This window comes from Triticum aestivum, chromosome 2B, assembly GCF_018294505.1.
Source record: "Triticum aestivum cultivar Chinese Spring chromosome 2B, IWGSC CS RefSeq v2.1, whole genome shotgun sequence".
In the NCBI taxonomy this organism is placed as follows: Eukaryota; Viridiplantae; Streptophyta; class Magnoliopsida; order Poales; family Poaceae; genus Triticum; species Triticum aestivum.
In genome coordinates, this window is record NC_057798.1 from 750,843,612 (window position 1) to 750,861,321 (window position 17,710).

General features: G+C 46.1%; 1 protein-coding gene across 1 annotated transcript; it reads right to left on the reverse strand.

Moving 5' to 3' along the window:
- Window positions 1-2,175: 2,175 nt before the first annotated feature.
- On the reverse strand, window positions 2,176-7,417 carry LOC123047137 (synaptotagmin-5). The gene is made up of 13 exons (XM_044470625.1): window positions 6,986-7,417; window positions 6,122-6,226; window positions 5,986-6,036; window positions 5,751-5,871; window positions 5,100-5,221; window positions 4,547-4,648; window positions 4,380-4,454; window positions 4,206-4,285; window positions 3,975-4,125; window positions 3,664-3,894; window positions 3,198-3,494; window positions 2,787-2,900; window positions 2,176-2,682 (listed from the first exon to the last, which is right to left on the reverse strand). The coding sequence occupies exons 1-13, from the start codon at window positions 7,088-7,090 to the stop codon at window positions 2,524-2,526; spliced, it is 1,713 nt and encodes a 570-aa protein (XP_044326560.1). The 5' UTR covers window positions 7,091-7,417; the 3' UTR covers window positions 2,176-2,523.
- Between the last annotated feature and the right edge of the window lie 10,293 nt (window positions 7,418-17,710).

The window sequence follows — 17,710 nt, forward strand, 5'->3', positions numbered from 1 at the left end:
ACGACAACGATCGAGCGAGAGTCCAGCGAAACCACACGGTTTAGGAATTTGGACTTGGGTTTGTGCGTGTAGATCGCCAGGTTAACGACACGGGCAAAGCAGCAAAGTGCGTACTCTCGTCCGTCCTGTCACTCGCATTCGTTCGTTCATTCCCCTACGTAGAGTATGTTTTTGTCTCCTCTCCTAGGCATCGTTAACGCGTCGTGTCCACTACCAATCTACTAGCCCGGACTGATTCCTGACGACTGCTCAATTAATAATAACAAACTACTCGTAGTAATGTAATGTATGGAGGCCATATTTGATGACCGAATCAAATGGAATTTTCAAACACATGTCCTTGACCAATTTTCATGTGGCTATGACTATTGGATCATGCTCCATGGCTAATCGATTTTGGTCAAACCGCTCCTGATAGTAACGAGGCACTGTTGAAATTCGAGCTGGGATGGCTTACCAGGGAGAGTTTGGGTGAGGCAAACGCTGGGACAATGCGCCTTGACCCAACTATGGAATTACATAATACCCGCCTTGCGACGATTCCTTCGTGGATGGACAAAATGTTGCATTGTAGATGGGATTTGGTCCGTATAAGACAATAATCCCTGATTAATCTCTAAGGGTCATTTAGATGGACGATAAGTGATGGAAAGTTTAGTATCATGCTGTTACACTAGTAAGAGTGATACCTTCTTTTTAAAGGAAGCTCTACCACATATTATTGGAAGCTTGGGAAGAAGCATGTGCGCCCGCCTCGCCATGACACGCGCACCGTGGGAATGAACCGAGTTGAGCCTTATTTTTATTGGTCAGGAATGATTAATTAATTGTGGATGTGCGCGAACCAACCTGTGGTTGAGATGGTTAGGTGGACAGTGGTATTCACAACCCATCAGAGTTGAAATCCTGGTGCTCGCATTATTCCTGGAATTATTTCAGGATTTCCGACAATGCTTAACGACGTGGACAAAGCAGCAAAGTACTCTTGCTCGTCCTATCACGCTCATTCATTCATTCCCCTGCGTATGCTCTTGTCTCCTCTCCTAGGCATTGTATAATGGGCCGCGTCCCCTACCAAAGCTCAAACTGATTCGTGACTGCTCAAATAATAATAATTCCTCCGTTTTAAAATATAGTGCTTCATCTATTTCCGTACTTTAACTTTGATCATGAGTTTAACCAACGAGACCTATTGCGGCGGGAGCAAAATTTATACCAGTGAATTCATATTCAAAAGAAGTTTTCAATTACATAATTTTTCTCCCGCCGCAGTCGGTCTTGTTGGTTAAATTTATGGTCAAAGTTGGACCTCGGAAAGCGTGGACGCACTACATTTTGGAATGGAGGAAGTATGTTAAGGCGGGGAGAATCTATTGCTTGCTTAGGGTTACAAAATCAGTTTATCTCTAGCTAGTGATGGAGGGAAGAAACGAGGATGGATGCTCCCGTCCGAGCTGGGCGGCCGTCTCCGGCGGTACCGTCCAAAGCCGGAGAGCGCATCTTCCCAAGGAGGAAACCCTGGGATGCTCGTGCTCTGATCCCTTCTGGCGCCTTGGCCGTAATGGGATGATTACAAACAAACATTTTTGGTGTTTGGTAAGTACAACGACTCCGTTGACCAGAGCTCCGTCCCAGAGATTACTCTATTGCGTTTGCAGCGGCCGTTCGTTGGCGCTCTGAAACTGAAAGTAACGGGAGGTCTCCGGCACTCTGTTTGATCGTAGTACAATCGAGTACAGATTCTCCTTTAGATTCCGTTAGTTTTTCTTTTCTTTTAGCAAAAGATCCTGTCACTTAGCAGATCATAGGAGTATCCGCTGCACTACCGCTGACTAATACTCCCTTCGTTTCTAAATATTTGTCTTTCTACAGATTTCAACAAATGACTACATACGAAGCAAAAAAAATGAATCTACACTCTAAAATATATCTATATACATCTGTATGTGGTAGTCTATTTGAAATCTCTAAAAATCAAATATTTAGGAACGGAAGGAGTACTATTTCTTGCCTCTAGGAATGACAGTGGCCTTAACTGTATCCTTTCAGCATGCTGTATACGGACCACAGTTGTTGCATGTCAAACTTCAGACGACGAGAGCAACTATGACCCAATCGGCACGGCCTTTCTATAAACCGCGATCCGGCACCAAAAACATGGCATGATTTTGCATCTAAGAACAAGGATTGAGATCCTCATAAGAGTGATAAAGCATCCACGATTGCCCCCACGAGCTGAATTTGTTTCTACTGCATTTACAGACGCACTTTGAAGCATGGCGTTACAATAAGGAAATTAAACACTGTTTGATCACTGTCACTGCCATTGCAGAATTCAATCTATCGACGCCATGAATCTGCGCCGCAACGAAACCATGGGAAACCATTTACACCTGAAAAATGATTGACTGAACCCCAGCTTGTTTTCAAAAAGAAAGCCAACCGTGGCCAACAGTCAACCCAATATCCACCCACTGAAACCAGAGGCACACATATGTGCGCAAACTAAGGATGGTCTGAAAGTTAAGCTGCTTCTCCCGAATCACGCATGATCGATTGTGGCGACCACTTCAGATGCAACTTCAGCTTCCCGGTCTTTGCTCCCTGCAATGGGAAGCTATCGGTGTATTCCTCTTCGATCAAAACCTTTGTCAAGGTCAGGATGCACCGTCCCATGTAATCCTACAGAAAACATAGTTTTGACATGCAAAAACATGAGACCATATCGCAGTTGAAAAATTACCCGGACAGCACTATGATATGATAAAAGCTTCGATTGAACTTACTCTACTGAAAGTGTCGTGATCATAAACTTCCAGCATAAGCATGTCATGTAAGCCATCTTCGACAACGAAGTCAAAAGTTTGATTCCAAACTGGGTTCAAGCTTTCATTCACAACCTGCCGTCGGCACATGACAGGAACAGTGAAGACATGCTTTAACTAAAGCAAATTCTGATGGTAACACATTATATAGCTAACCAGAGGCCAACATTGCAAAACCATTGAAATATTAACACTATGATATTATACTCCCTCCGTCCGAAAATACTTGTCATCAAAATAGATAAAAAAAAGATGTATCTAGAACTAAAATACATCTAGATACATCTCCTTTTATCCATTTTGGTGACAAGTATTTCCGGACAGAGGGAGTACTAGTTAAAAACTGGCAATGCTATATCTGAAAGAAATTACCCTTGTCTTGTGCTTTGTTTTTGTTTTCTTGAGAGAAACTACAACATATGGGTCAGACTTTCCATTCATATCCATTGCTGGCAGATCTTCACCAGATATCACAGTTACTTGGAGAACCCCTCGCAGGATAACTTCCTTTCTCTTCCTTGATGACAACCTGCCATAATCTTTGCTTGCTGATCCATTTCCATTACTTGTCATTGTCCTCTCTAAGGAAGTCATCGAAAAATGTTGTTTAAAAGGATTTGGAGTCTCATCCTTCATGTTATATGGATAATAAACTAGCTCAAGGTGCACCTGTTGGGGTCATGCCACAACAAAAGGTTACAACGAAACAAGGTTATGTACCCAATTTTTCAATATGCCCCATGAAAAATGCTGATATGGAAGCTAAAGCTATTTTGGGTTCAAGCAATTCAGATTCCATGAAAGCAAAAAAGTTTTACTCCAGGAGAACTGGGCTCACCTGACCACGATCTTTCCTGTCTCTTTGAATCTCCAAATCTTTTACAAGCTTCAGCCAGACATCCTTCACTTTGCCAGGTTGAAGATCCTTCAGGCTAACTTGAGCACAGCCAATCAGATCAGATTCCTGAATACCGTCATCGTCATAAATCTTGACTGTCACGCTCTGAGTATCAGCATCTTCAACAATAAACTCGAAGTGTTCATTCCAAATGGGATTGAGATCATTGTTCTGTAAAGTTGATGACAAAAGTTAGTAGGAATCCCCAAAAGGCAAAGCGCCCAAACAAGGAATGGATTTAGTAGACTTACAATTGTTTTACTTCTCTTGGTTTTGTCTGGCAATGGTCGGATATATAAAGTGGCAAAAGGATCCGATTTTCCTATCAGATCCTTGTTTGTCAAATCTCTTGCTTGCACAAGCTTGACTTCCAATGTGCCGACAGGCTTCAGTTCCAGATCACTGGTACACAATCATTATAGTCATTCCACTGTGAGTTAGGGACACTATTATCTAACCAGGAAAAATTAACCAATACTCACCTGTAGTCCCCAGGTACTATAGGAATGACTTTCCTTACTGGCCATGTTATTGAGTCTTCAATAGCATTTTTTATAGTTTCCTGTAAAAGGATTAAGGATACTGCATCAGCAAACTCAACAATAGGATTTGCAAATTCCAACTCTGTGCTATGAAACACAAGCGTATAGCCAAACCTCAAGAGCAGCTGAAATTCCAGGAATAGCAGAAATATCGCCACCAATGACCTTCAATTTGAAATCCAGTTTTTTCTAACAATTTTATAGGAGAAAAAATAGTAAGGAGGCTAACTTAGAAATAGCTTCAGCGACCAGAGAAAAACAATTATGGGCAACAAATTAACCTTCTGTCTTAGAGAAAAACAAACAGCTCCAAAGCAAGGCAGTTGTTCAACCAGCGGTTTGAAAATCAAGCGGAAAACTCCCGTGAAGCCGATGTCCTTCACCTATATGGCAGGAGAATGTTAGAACTATGGAAGAAGTGATAAGGTTCATTTTGGTGTATGGAATACATGATACAGTAATTAGTTGAGGTTTTAACTTTTAACGATTAACACTATCACTATCCAACAGAAGCACATGGACCCTCACAACTCACAATGTCATGCACAAATTGCACATAAAATTTTGCACTGCAGAAACTAATGAGTTGACTGATGAACTAACACCATATGCCCCTTGGTCAATTATGAGTAAACCAGAGTAGAATCTGATCAACAACCATTTACCTACTTGACTACTTCTTACTTGTTAGACAAGTAAGACGACTGATTCATAATTCAACCGGTCCAAAAATGAAAAGTCAGTTGTGTAAGTTAATTATGATTCCTTGCGCATATTCCATCAATTCATAGTTTTATACAACATGACCAAAGACAAAGACATGAAATAGATCACCTGTATTGGTAACCCCACCCCAAGTCTAGTTTTTACATCCAATATGATACTTGGATTGGCATCCCAATTCATCTCTAGCTCCATAACGATACCTTCTTCATTACTCTCAATGATCGAAATACCTGCACCAAGATGAGTAGAGCATATTGGGTCAGGCTATATGAAATGAAACTAAAATAAAGCACCACACAACTGAAGGAACTACTTCAAACTCGTCAGAATATAACTTTTTCTTTTACAGAAAGTGACATTTTAAATGGGAGTGGTGCACCTTAAATGAACATTACAAAGATCATTAGAACAACCTTATTTCCATTAGGATGAAATTTTATTTGTTGATAGTCTTGTGCATCCAAAATTGGTATTCATCCACACCCTCAAGGCCTCAAAACCATTTTACTACTATTCTGAAGTATGGGCAAACACCATGTACACAATCTAATATGCAGCAGCAGCAGCAGATTTAAGGGGTTAATGTCTCCTTTGCTGGTGTCATACTCATACTACTGCTTAAAGCATGCAAAATTTGGTCAACAAAATTTGTGCACGATGAAAATGCTGGCGACAATAAAGAGTGAGTTCAATGTCATCAAGAATATAACAAGATAGAGGAAATCAGGAAACAGTGAGAGGTAGTTTGAATATACCTACCAGTAAACTGCGGTGCAACAGTGCCAAGAGTGAGTTTTGAGAACGTGAGGGCAGCAAAGACCACTGGCCTATATTGTTCAAGAACAGGCTCAACGGAGGCTTTGATGAGTTCTGATGCTGCCTGCACCAACAGATGACCAGAGAAGAAGATGCTCAAGAAGAGGGTGTTTACAAAAGAAGTAAAATAGAAAGAATTCTGGTGGCGGTTTCAGGATACATGGGATGAGATGCATACCTCATTCACAAAGGGCCATATTTTGTTGAGCTCCTCATTAAGCCATTTTAGCTGCATAATTGCACACATGAATACATGATCATTCACCTATCATTGCTAAAGAGCTAACCAGAGATTGCTGAAGAAGTGTGTATACCTTTTGCTGCGTAGAGAAAACAACCCAGGATGGGTAGAGGCTGCCTGGAAGTAACTTGCGTGAATCTTCAACCGTCATTTTAGAGAAAGTAGCAACCGTGGCAGCCTGCACAAATAACCAGCGAAAATTCCTATTAATTCAGGTATGGCTGCAACCCGGGGATTCAGTCACAGAACGAAGGGGTCCAAGTTTAAGATGGACATGAAGGCCTATCTCAGCTGGGTGGGGAAGTGGGTGGACATTCCACTACCTGGGTTCAAGTACTCTGCCCAAATTTGGGCGCCAATGCCTTCTCTATTAACAGAACATGCAATTTCTTCAACAACAACAAAAAAAAGGTGATATAGAAGTGACCCCATGGACTAATACAATTGGCCTGCCCTAAACTGTCATATGCACGGTGAAAGGGAGTGGCCAGCACTGCAACTACACGAACCATATGGCATGACTGGAAGCACTTGCCATTGAGCTTATCTACAATATCCATATGGCTTATCGAGGGCCCCAAAATGAGTACTACTGCCCTACTAGTACAAGCTAATGTGGTGTATGTGACAAAATAAAATGTACTGTACCATTGTAACAAGCTGCGAGCAGAGCGTGGTAGCAAGTTGCATCCCACATAAGCCAAAACCTATGCCGACACCGACGCAGTTAAGCAAGGCGACACACAGGGATGATGATGCCGAGCGCCGTCTACCTAACGCGAAGGCAACAGTTGAACAGCCCCACCGCAAAAGGCAAGAACAGATTCGGGCCCGCTTTGGGCTCGTACGCCACGCTGTATTCCTCCAATCCCCAGCCCAGGTATCGCGCATCGACAAGATTCGAGGGAGAGGGAGGAAGGGGGGCGCGTGGGCTCACCAGCTTCCGGCGGCGCGCGCCGCGGGAGTTCTCGCAGCGGGCGAAGGCGACGATGAGCGCGACGCCGGCGGCGACCCCCATCGCCAGGCCCATCCAGAACCCCATTCCGCCGCCTCCTCCTCCTCCGCCTCTCCGACTCCAATCACCACCACGCTATCCTCCGCGAGGCAACGCGCATCTGGGGACGGGCAGGCAGGGGCGGCCCGCGGGCGAAAGCGAAACGCCCGAGGCGCTCCAGCTGGCGGGGCCCGGGCGACGCCGGCGCGGGACGGGCGGGCGGGCGGGCGGGGAGTCCAAGTGGCGCCTGGCTGGGGAGAGGAGAGGAGTTTGAAAGACCACGGGGAAAAAGAACGAAATAGGCGGAGAAATGTGGAGACCGGGGAGCGGAAATCGGGAGAGGGACGGGAAGCGATCCCGGTTTGGGTTGGGTTGAGTGGGATGGAGATCTCGGCAGCAAAGGCGACCGGCCGGCGAGAGAACTGTTTTTTCTTCCGCCTTCGCCAGGTGGGATGGGATGCGATGGGATGGCGTGCGAGTTGTGTGAGCTGGGGTGGGGTTTGCTCGCTGGCGGGTGGGGCAGGGAGCGGCGTGGGGGCCGCGGGGAGGTTGGGCGGCGTTTGATGGTGGAGCGGCGGTGGGTTTGGTGTGGGGTGGGGCTTGCTGTTTCTGGGGGACGACGGATCGGTTCTGGTTCCGTGGTTGGAAGTTTCTTGGGGTTTAAATATTTTTGGAGGAGGATTGTTCGGCGTGCTCCCTGCACGTGCCTCGTGGCCGAGCCGCGTCTGTCGCTCCCCGTGCCGATCCCGCCGGATTGGTTCGACCGCGGCAACCGGGAGGCTGTAGTCACTGGTGTATGATCAAACACGGGGATTTTACTTGCTTTGCTTCGTGATGAAGGGACGAGCACCTGTCGCTCGATTGGACCTAGGGGATGGGGCGCAAGGTTCACATCATTACGACGAGTCAGACGAGCGAAAAAAGGTGCCGTGGGACGTAGCGTCGAGTGTTCCCCATGGAGTATACAGGACGTGTAAGAGCAAGTATAATAAGTATAATAAAGCTGAGTCAGCAGGCTATAAGGATTAAACTAGTATATCTCTGCTTAGTTAGGGGAAAGAGAAGAGGAGAGAGAAGGTAAGCGGGCTCTTCGTGAAGAGCCAGCTCTAGCACGTGCTGCTAGGCACTTTGTGAGAATGAAACGTGGGCCACATAGTAAAAAAGTAGTACACTCTTTTGATCTATTATTATACATGTTGGCTATAAGATGGGCTGTATATGACATGGCACTGTCTTATAGCCAGCAGCTAGTTATATTATTAACCATGCTCTAAGGGTTTCTTAGGCCCTTCCCAGTGCTCCACCGTGGACAGGTGCTAAGCATGCCACATAAGCAAAAAAGTGACATGGCACAACATTTAAGGAGGGAAGAGAGTAATTTGGTGACCCCAGGAAGAACCAATGCCAAGCGCGAGAACCTAGGCAAACCACTTAAATGGAACAATTTGGCCAATGCATGAAAGACTTTAGGTGCTAACTCATTAAATAAAGTGTGCTTAGCAACAACAAGTTAAGCACCTATGCATTGGGGACTTGAGTTGCTAAGGTATTTAATTCACTTAGCACCTCGTGTAAGCACCTTTGCATTGGGAGAGGTCTTAGGCTCGACCAGGATCTCCTAGCCGGTCCCAATTGCTACGCCCGAATCGGCTGTTTCTGGAGAGTCGGGCCCGGCCGAAGCAAGGGAGGGGAACGCGGCGCTGGAAGATGGCGCGAGCTCACGGCGTCTCCGAAAAATCAGCGGGAGGATTTCGGCTCATCTCTCGCCAACTTGGTCGCCCCTATTTAGCCCCCTACTCTCACCGCCCAAACTCCCGACCCTTCCCCCCCCCCTTTCGAGCTTTCCCGCTGACGTGCATCGGCACTGACGAGCAGGTAAGCGGCGCTCTCTTTACCAGCGGACGGTCCACGGCGGTGGCGACTCCTGTTCTCAACTTCTTCGACCGTTCCCGCATCCCCCTCGAGCTGCAGCCATGGCCTTTGTGAGTTCAACCACCCCCTTCTCTTTGTTCGTTGTAGCTAGATCTGAGAGCATGTGGTCGTACGGTTTGATGTGCAAGCATGCGGTAGGGTTAATTCGTGCGCCGATCTGTGGGAGATGGTAGATTGTGATGTTGTGATGGCTATTGATGATGGATTTGTAGCATGCTAGAGTAGTATGATAGTGATGAAGACAATGGGTTCATAGCTAATTATGATGTATGCTCCTCCTTTCATAGATCGTCTAGTAGTGTGTGTGCTATGCTTACTATCAATTTGTGCTACAATTGTAGGACATGACCATGCAGACACAAGATCTTAGTTAGGCCCTTATCCTGTCCGACAACCAGTTTGATGCGTCCTATGCCGAGGACTCTCAGCCCCCCTCCCCCCTCGACGAGCACATGCCTGCTGACTAAGGATGGTAGGGGGAACAACATGAAGTGGCAGCCGTTCATGTCCACGTTCATGCTGGACAAAGATGTGTGAGCTCATCTTTAGTGGGTTAGGACTGACGAGAGCTTCAAGGAGGTGCACTTGAACACCATTGCGAAGTAGGTGTCCGAGTTCTCTGGTTAGGAGGTGACCGCCACCCAGGTGTACAACCACCTCAGGAAGTGGATAACTCGATGGATCCAAATGTCCAAGCGCACAGACCTTAGCGGCGCCTCATGGGATCGTACTGGAGGCAGAGCACTATGCCGCCCATGTCGCGGTTAGCTCACTGCCCTCTTGTTTTTCACACTGACAACCATTGCCTACTCGCAACTAACAATGCTTGTGCTTCTTTCTTAGGACTGTTGGGGAACGTAGTAATTTCAAAATTTTCCTACGCACACGCAAGATCATGATGATGCATAGCAACGAGAGGGAAGAGTGTTGTCTACATACCCTTGTAGACCGTAAGCGGAAGCGTTAGCACAACGTGGTTGATGTAGTCGCGTTAGACCATGCCGGAGTTCCCAGGCACCCCGGATGTAGATGTAATCCTTGATGGCCTTGACAAGTTATTTGAGCATGTCCCTGTGGTCAATAGGAAGAGGAAGAGGGGCGGCCTGATGGAGGAGGAGATCAGTGTCTTCACCAGCATGACTGAGGCCGTGAAGGAGGTAGCAAGCGCCATTAGGGAGAGCAAGTCCCTCGACGTCCACCCTGACTTGTACAGCGTCGTCATGGAGCAAGGTGGGTTCGGTGATGAGGCTCTCATGGTAGCTCCGAGTCACCTGCTGGACATCAAGGCCCAGGGTGTTGGGTTTGTTGCCATGGTAGACGCCCGCAAAGTGTTATGGCTTAGGAGTTGGCTAGGCAAGCACTACTACGAGAGCTTGCTGCTGGTTACCGCGTGCATGATACTGGACGGCGATGGCGACAACGATGACGATGATGATGGCGATGTATATTACCGAAAAAGGCTTTTGCCCCGCTTTATATATAAAGCATACCCCCCAAGCCACACACATACATATGAGTTCAGCCACAACACGCCCAAGGCGCGGAGGTCCAACACACACATACAAGCACGACACAAGGTCCTAGGGTTAATGCTGAGGGCACAACTCAACAAGCCCAAAGAAAGAAACAAAAAAAAGGAGGCCGGCACACCGTAGATAGCAGGACAACTAATCTGGCTCTGGAGGAGATGGCGAGGTGTATTTTGCGTAGCTAGGGCTTGAAAACCGTTTGGTGGTATGTATATTTTGTTGAGGTGGTATATATATACTAACCCCTCATGATGATCGTGAACTTGCGGTGGTATGATGACACCCTCTTTTGGATGTGGTGGTAGGATGACACCATAGTAGTGCTAGGTTGAACTTGCTATGCCACATGATTATGCATGCTTACTACTTCTCTTCTGCTCCATTCATTGTTGTTTGTGTGATCCTTTGCTTGCTGGTTGATTGCTCCATTGCTTGTTGCTTCAACTGTTGCTCTTCCTGCACTGCTAGGACAAGTGGTATACAATGTTCATTGGGAGGACACGAGGGGTTTACAGTTCATGGGAAGCTTGCAATGAAAAGTTTTAGCATACATCAACAACAACCACAAAGGGTTTAAGACTAGGCAGGTGGCAGAAGAAGCTTACGCCAAGTTTGTGTGAGAGAAGGCATGGAAGGTTGAAGTTGGCAAGGCGCCGCCATACTTTGGGGTGAAAATTTTCATCATCATCGTGCAGTTCGTCACCATTGTAGTGTTTATGGCGTTAGTGTGGTAGTTGTGAATGTGTGTAAGGTAACCTCACCACATATTGTGGGGAACGTAGTAATTTCAAAAAAAACTCCTACGATCACGCAAGATCTAGCTAGGAGATGCATAGCAACGAGAGGGGAGAGTGTGTCCACGTACCCTCATAGACCAAAAGCGGAAGCGTTTATTTAACGCGGTTGATGGACTCGAACGTCTTCACGATGCAACCGATCCAAGTACCGAACGTACGGCACCTCTGCGTTTAGAACACGTTCAGCCCGATGACGTCCCTCGAGCCCTTGATCCAGTTGAAGACGAGGGAGAGTTATGTCAGCACCACAGCGTGGCGACGGTGTTGATGATGTTACCGGTGCAGGGTTTCGCCTAAGCACTACGATGATATGACCGAGGTGTGTAACTATGGAGGGGGCACCGCACACGGTTAAGAGAACTTGATGTGCTTTGGGGTGCCCTCCTGCCCCCATATATAAAGGAGGAGATGGGGGAGGCCGGCCGGCCCTTGCAGGGCGCGCCGGGAGAAGGGAGTCCTACTAGGACTCCAATTCCTAGTAGGATTCCACCTGGAGGAAGAGGGGAAGGAAGGAAGAGGGAGAGGCAGAGGGAAAGGGGGTCCGCGCCCCCTTCCCTTGTCCTATTCGGACTCCCCATGGGGGGGGGGGGCCTCCCCTATGTGGGCTTTCCTCTCTCTCCCCTATGGCCCATGTTGGCCCATTGCTTCCCCAGGGGGTTCCGGTAACCCTTTCGGCACTCTGTTTTTACCCGAAACCACTCAGAACTCTTTTAGTGTCCGAATAACATAGTCTAATATATCAATCTTTATGTCTTGGCCATTTCGAGACTCCTCGTCACATCCGTGATCTCATCCGGTGCTCCGAACAAACTTCAGTCATCAAAAACACATAACTCATAATATAGATCGTCATCGAATGTTAAGCGTGCGGACCCTACGGGTTCGAGAACTATGTAGACATGATCGAGAAATATCTCCGATCAATAACCAATAGCGGAACCTGGATGCTCAAATTGGCTCCTACATATTCTACAAAGATGTTTATCGGTCAAACCGCATGACAACATACGTTGTTCCCATTGTCATCGGTATGTTACTTGCCCGAGATTCGATCGTCGGTATCATCATACCTAGTTCAATCTCGTTACTGGCAAGTCTCTTTACTCGCTTTGTAATGCTTCATCCTGCAACTAACTCATTAGTCACATTGATACGTCTCCAACGTATCTATAATTTTTGATTGTTCCATGCTATTATATTACCTGTTTTGGATGTTTATGGGCTTTACTTTACACTTTTATATCATTTTTGGGACTAACCTACTACCTGAGGCCCAGCCCGAATTGCTATTTTTTTGCCTATTTCAGCGTTTCGCAGAAAAGGAATATCAAACAGAGTCCAAATGGAATGAAGCCTTCGGGAAAGTTATTTTTGGAACAAACTCAATCCAGGAGATTTGGAGTGGACGTCAAGGAGCAGCCGAGGCGACCACGAGGCAGGAGGGCGCGCCCTAGGGGTGTGGGCGCGCCCCCACCCTCGTGGGCCCCTCGTGGCTCCCCTGACCTACCTCCTTCGCCTATATATACCTCCATACCCTGAAAACATCCAGGAGCACCACGAAAAACTATTTCCACCGCCGCAACCTTCTGTATCCGCGAGATCCTATCTTGGAGCCTTCGCCGGCGCTCCGCCAAAGGGGTAATCGACCATGGAGGGCTTCTACATCAACAGCATAGCCTCTCCAATGAGTTGTGAGTAGTTTACCACAGACCTTCGGGTCCATAGTTATTAGCCAGATGGCTTCTTCTCTCTCTTTGAATCTCAATACAAAGTTCTCCTCGATCTTCTTGGAGATCCATTGGATGTAACTCTTTTTGCGGTTTGTTTGTCGAGATCCGATGAATTGTGGGTTTATGATCAAGTTTATCTATGAGAAATATTTGAATCTCCTCTAAATTCTTTTATGTACGATTGGTTATCTTTGCAAGTCTCTTCGAATTATCAGTTTGGTTTGGCCTACTAGATTGATCTTTCTTGCAATGGGAGAAGTGCTTAGCTTTGGGTTGAATCTTGCGATGTCCTTTCCCAGTGACAGTAGGGGCAGTAAGGCATGTATTGTATTGTTGCCATCGAGGATAAAAAGATGGGGTTTATATCATATTGCTTGAGTTTATCCCTCTACATCATGTCATCTTTCTTAATGTGTTACTCTCTTCTTATGAACTTAATACTCTAGATGCAGGCAAGAGTCGGTCGATGTGTGGAGTAACAGCAGTAGATGCAGAATCGTTTCGGTCTACTTGTCGCGGACGTGATGCCTATATATACATGATCATGCCTAGATATTCTCATAACTATGCACTTTTCTATCAATTGCTCGACAGTAATTTGTTCACCCACCGTAATACTTATGCTATCTTGAGAGAAGCCACTAGTGAAACCTATGGCCCTCGGGTCTATCTTTTATCATATAAGTGTCCGATCTACTTTTATTTGCATCTTTACTTTCCAATCTATATCATAAAAATACCAAAAATATTTATCTTATCTTATTATCTCTATCAGATCTCACTTTTGCAAGTTACCGTGAAGGGATTCACAACCCCTTTATCATGTTGGTTGCGAGGTTCTTGTTTGTTTGTGTAGGTATGAGGGACTTGTGAGGAGCCTCCTACTGGATTGATACCTTGGTTCTCAAAAACTGAGGGAAATACTTACGCTATTTTGCTGCATCACCCTTTTCTCTTCAAGGAAAAACCAACGCAGTGCTCAAGAGGTAGCAAGAAGGATTTCTGGCGCTGTTGCTGGGGAGGTCTTCGCTCAAGTCAAGACATACCAAGTACCCATCACAAACTCATCTCCCTTGCATTACATTATTTTCCATTTTCCTCTCGTTTTCCTCTCCCCCACTTCACCCTTGCCGTTTTATTCGCCCTCTCTTTTTCGTTCGCCTCTCTTTTTCGCTTGCCTCTTGTGTGCTCATGTGTTAGATCATTTATCTTGTCGTCATGGCTAGTCCTCCTATCATCGTTATTACTCCCGAGCATGAAGTTCTCAATTTTAAACAAGGGGGGGGGGGAATCTAAACGATGCTTGGAATAGAATTTGCAATCCTCAAAATAGATCTACTAGGAAGCTTTCTACTTCTGTTCTTCTTCGCAATTTCTATGTAGGCATTACTCCTTGGAATAGATGCATTCTTGATACCATTACCAAAAGGAATTTTTTGGGTAGCCATACCTTTGATGCTTATAATGCTAGAATATTTTCTTTTCTGAACAACCATTTGATCCAAAATAATAGCTGCAACCTGTGAAACTTGTTTATGCAACACTTTGGCAAAAAACTGTATTTGTTAGATCCACCTAGCCATGGCGACTCTCATCACCGGTTTAAAAGACAATGCTCAGTTGATAATCTTGACCGCCCATGGAGGCTATAAATAACTTGACTGCTTATGATGCTCATGGCGGCTTTAATTATCTGACATAATTAGCCTTATACCATTAGGCCCCTTTATAAGCCGCCATCTTGAATATACACTGTAACATTTTCTCCGGCTTAAATTTGAACCAGTGATTTTTATCCTTTCTTAGGCTTCCATCACAATGCCACCTAAGAAAAGCACCTCATGCAACTGGGTCCTGTCCATTGTCACTGAAAAGACTTTTGAAGACTTTGTGAAAGTCGGCTATCTGCCGCAAAGGGATGTCATGTCATACCGTGCTCCTGACCTGATAGAAGAGAGACCTCAACCCAAGGAAGGGGAAGTGATTGTCTTTATGGATCATATGAACCGGGGTTTCTCACCACCCGACTCAAAATTCTTTAGAGATGTCCTGCACTTTTTGATCTCCGTCCTCAAGACATCGGACCCAATTCCATGTCTAACATTTGTAACTTTCCAGTATTCAGCGAGGTGTACCTTGGAGAAGAACCCAGCCTGCTACTCTTCAGAGAGCTATTCTACCTGAACCGCCAAAATAAATGTGCCAATGGACAAAGCTTGGAACTTGGTGGCGTCTCAATCCAGCGTCGGAGAGACGTCATTTTTCCCTATGCCAATCCGCCAAGCCATCCTAAGGACTGGAATCAAACATGGTTTTATTGCCAAGACACTTCTCCGGATGATGAGAATCCTTTGCCCGGTTTTCGTGCCCTGCATCTTGATTCCAATCATCCACTCCCTGATAAGATATCAGCCGCCGAACCAAGACGCTCGCCCCCACCTTGGCTAAAATCAAAGCTCTTCTGGGAACGGGCTAAATGACATTGACTTGGTCCGGGTCTGGCTCGCCTTGCAGATCATTCCATTAAGCCACCGCCCCGGTCTAATGTGCACTTATTCAGGCAAGAAAGATGATCCTCTGCGACATAGTTCTGACAACTTGCCTGACCATGTCATCAATGACATGAAAAAATCTCTTCTAAATGAAAGCCTATCAGACCGCGGCAAGGTGGGCTTAAGCCCCTTCTGCGAAGCCAACCCTGCTCCAGCAGTAAGTCGCCAAGCTGAATAAATTATTTTTAACATTAAAACTTTATCTGTACTCAAACCTTTGCTGACTTTTATAGGCTGATGACAAATTCTGGAAAGTCAAATATGATCATGCGGCTGCAAAAAGAGCCAGGAAGGCCAAGAGAGCCGCTAGGAGAGCCACCATGAAGAAACGCGGAAATAAACCCAGTGCTTCTGAGCTACTTCAGCTGGAGGACTCTTCTGAGTCGGAGGTAGCCCTTGACTCTCTTGGCTTATTTTTTAATCACCTTATTGATACTGATTATGATCAGGATGACACGGGCACGAGTCGCGGGGTGGATGAAGAGGTAAATATTATTTCCTCCGACTCAGAGCCTTTGCCACGCCCAAAAATCCGCTAAGTAACCCGAAAAGTAAGATTTTCATATCCTTTAGCTTATCAAGATCCTCAATTTCTTTTAAAGCAACAGATTCATGAGAGCCGGAGGCAAACCCGTACCAGCAAAGACACAGAGCTCTCCTCCGGCTTTCCCAATACACCACGGAAACGCTAGAACGAGGTCACCTCCGACTTAAATTCTTCTTATACTTTGGCAGGTCTCACTCGTCAACCACTGAACCCTTCTGACCCAAATTATCAGGAAACATCTCCTTCCTCCAGCGACTCAATTCAATCGAACCTGCCGGCTTTCAAGACCGCTCCAGGATAATGATGACTTACTTATCTTGTTCTTTAATGCAACTCTTTGGGCTTGTACTATCCTTTTTTGATCTTTATGCAGTGGACAAGTGAAACCCAGCAAAAGGGTCAAGAAGAATAAGCCGGCTGAAAAGCCAACTGACCATGAGCCGGATGACCGCTCCTGATGCTCCTATTCTTGAGCCGGCGCTTGATCCGGTTCATGATACATTAGTGCCAAGTTCTGACCTGCCTGCGGAACACACCACTGACGTCGTTGAAAATCCCGAAGTCCCTAGCCCAGCCAAGGCAGACCACTCTCATGATGCTGACATGGAGATTACAAGAACTGGCTATACTGAGCCGGGGAGACCCACTGTACTTGCCAAGTGCTCTGCGAAGGAGGAGCAGCTAAGCCGACGCAAGGTCAGATTTGACATTGCTGATTATTCTCAGATGAGCATTGGGGAGGTGTTGTCTGGCTACCTTGGTCAAGTGTACTTAGTGCCACCCCTTGTTGGTTTTGGAGTATTGACGACAAACCTGGTTGGGGGGCTAATGTGTTTGTGAGAATTGTAGGATAACACAGGTAGTAGTCCCTCATTGATTCGGTTTACCTGCCCGAGATGACCCCTAAAATGTGTGAAGACATTGAAGACAATGGTGGTCTGTGAAGCTATTCACGTTGAAGACTATGACATGAGAAGACATCGCATGAAGACTATGGAGCGCGAAGACTTAGTTGTTTTGTTGTTTCCTTTTCTTCTTTGTTGAGTCATAGGAACCACTACACTGTTAAGTGGGGTCCAAGTGAACAAAGTCAGAGTGACTCAAGTGATGCTCAACCAAATTCTATGTCTTCGAGCGAAGACAATGAGAGCAAATCTTATCCAGAGTCGGATGAGTCAGCTTTACTTGTAGCCCAAGTCAAGCTGCCGTGTGTGTTTGAAATCTGACGGTTGGGACACATGTCAGTTCCTTAGTGACCTAGGGTCATTTTGGACAAATCAGGTCAGGTTGCCCAGTGGCTATAAATAGCCCACCCCCTACACCATAAATTGGTGGCTGCTCAGAGTTAGTGCATGGCTTTTGTCGTTTGAGAGCAACCCACCTCCGAAGCTTTTGGGAGAGAAACATTGCAAGGACAAAGCCCAAACCACCCAGAGCCCAAAGAGTGTTTGGCATCACTGAAGTCTTTCTGTCCGAGTGATCTTAAGACTTGTTACACTTGAGAACTGTGAATCCTCCTGCCGGTTAGGCGTCACGTTCTGAGCATCCAAGAGCCATTGTGGATTGCCGGTGAACGGAGTC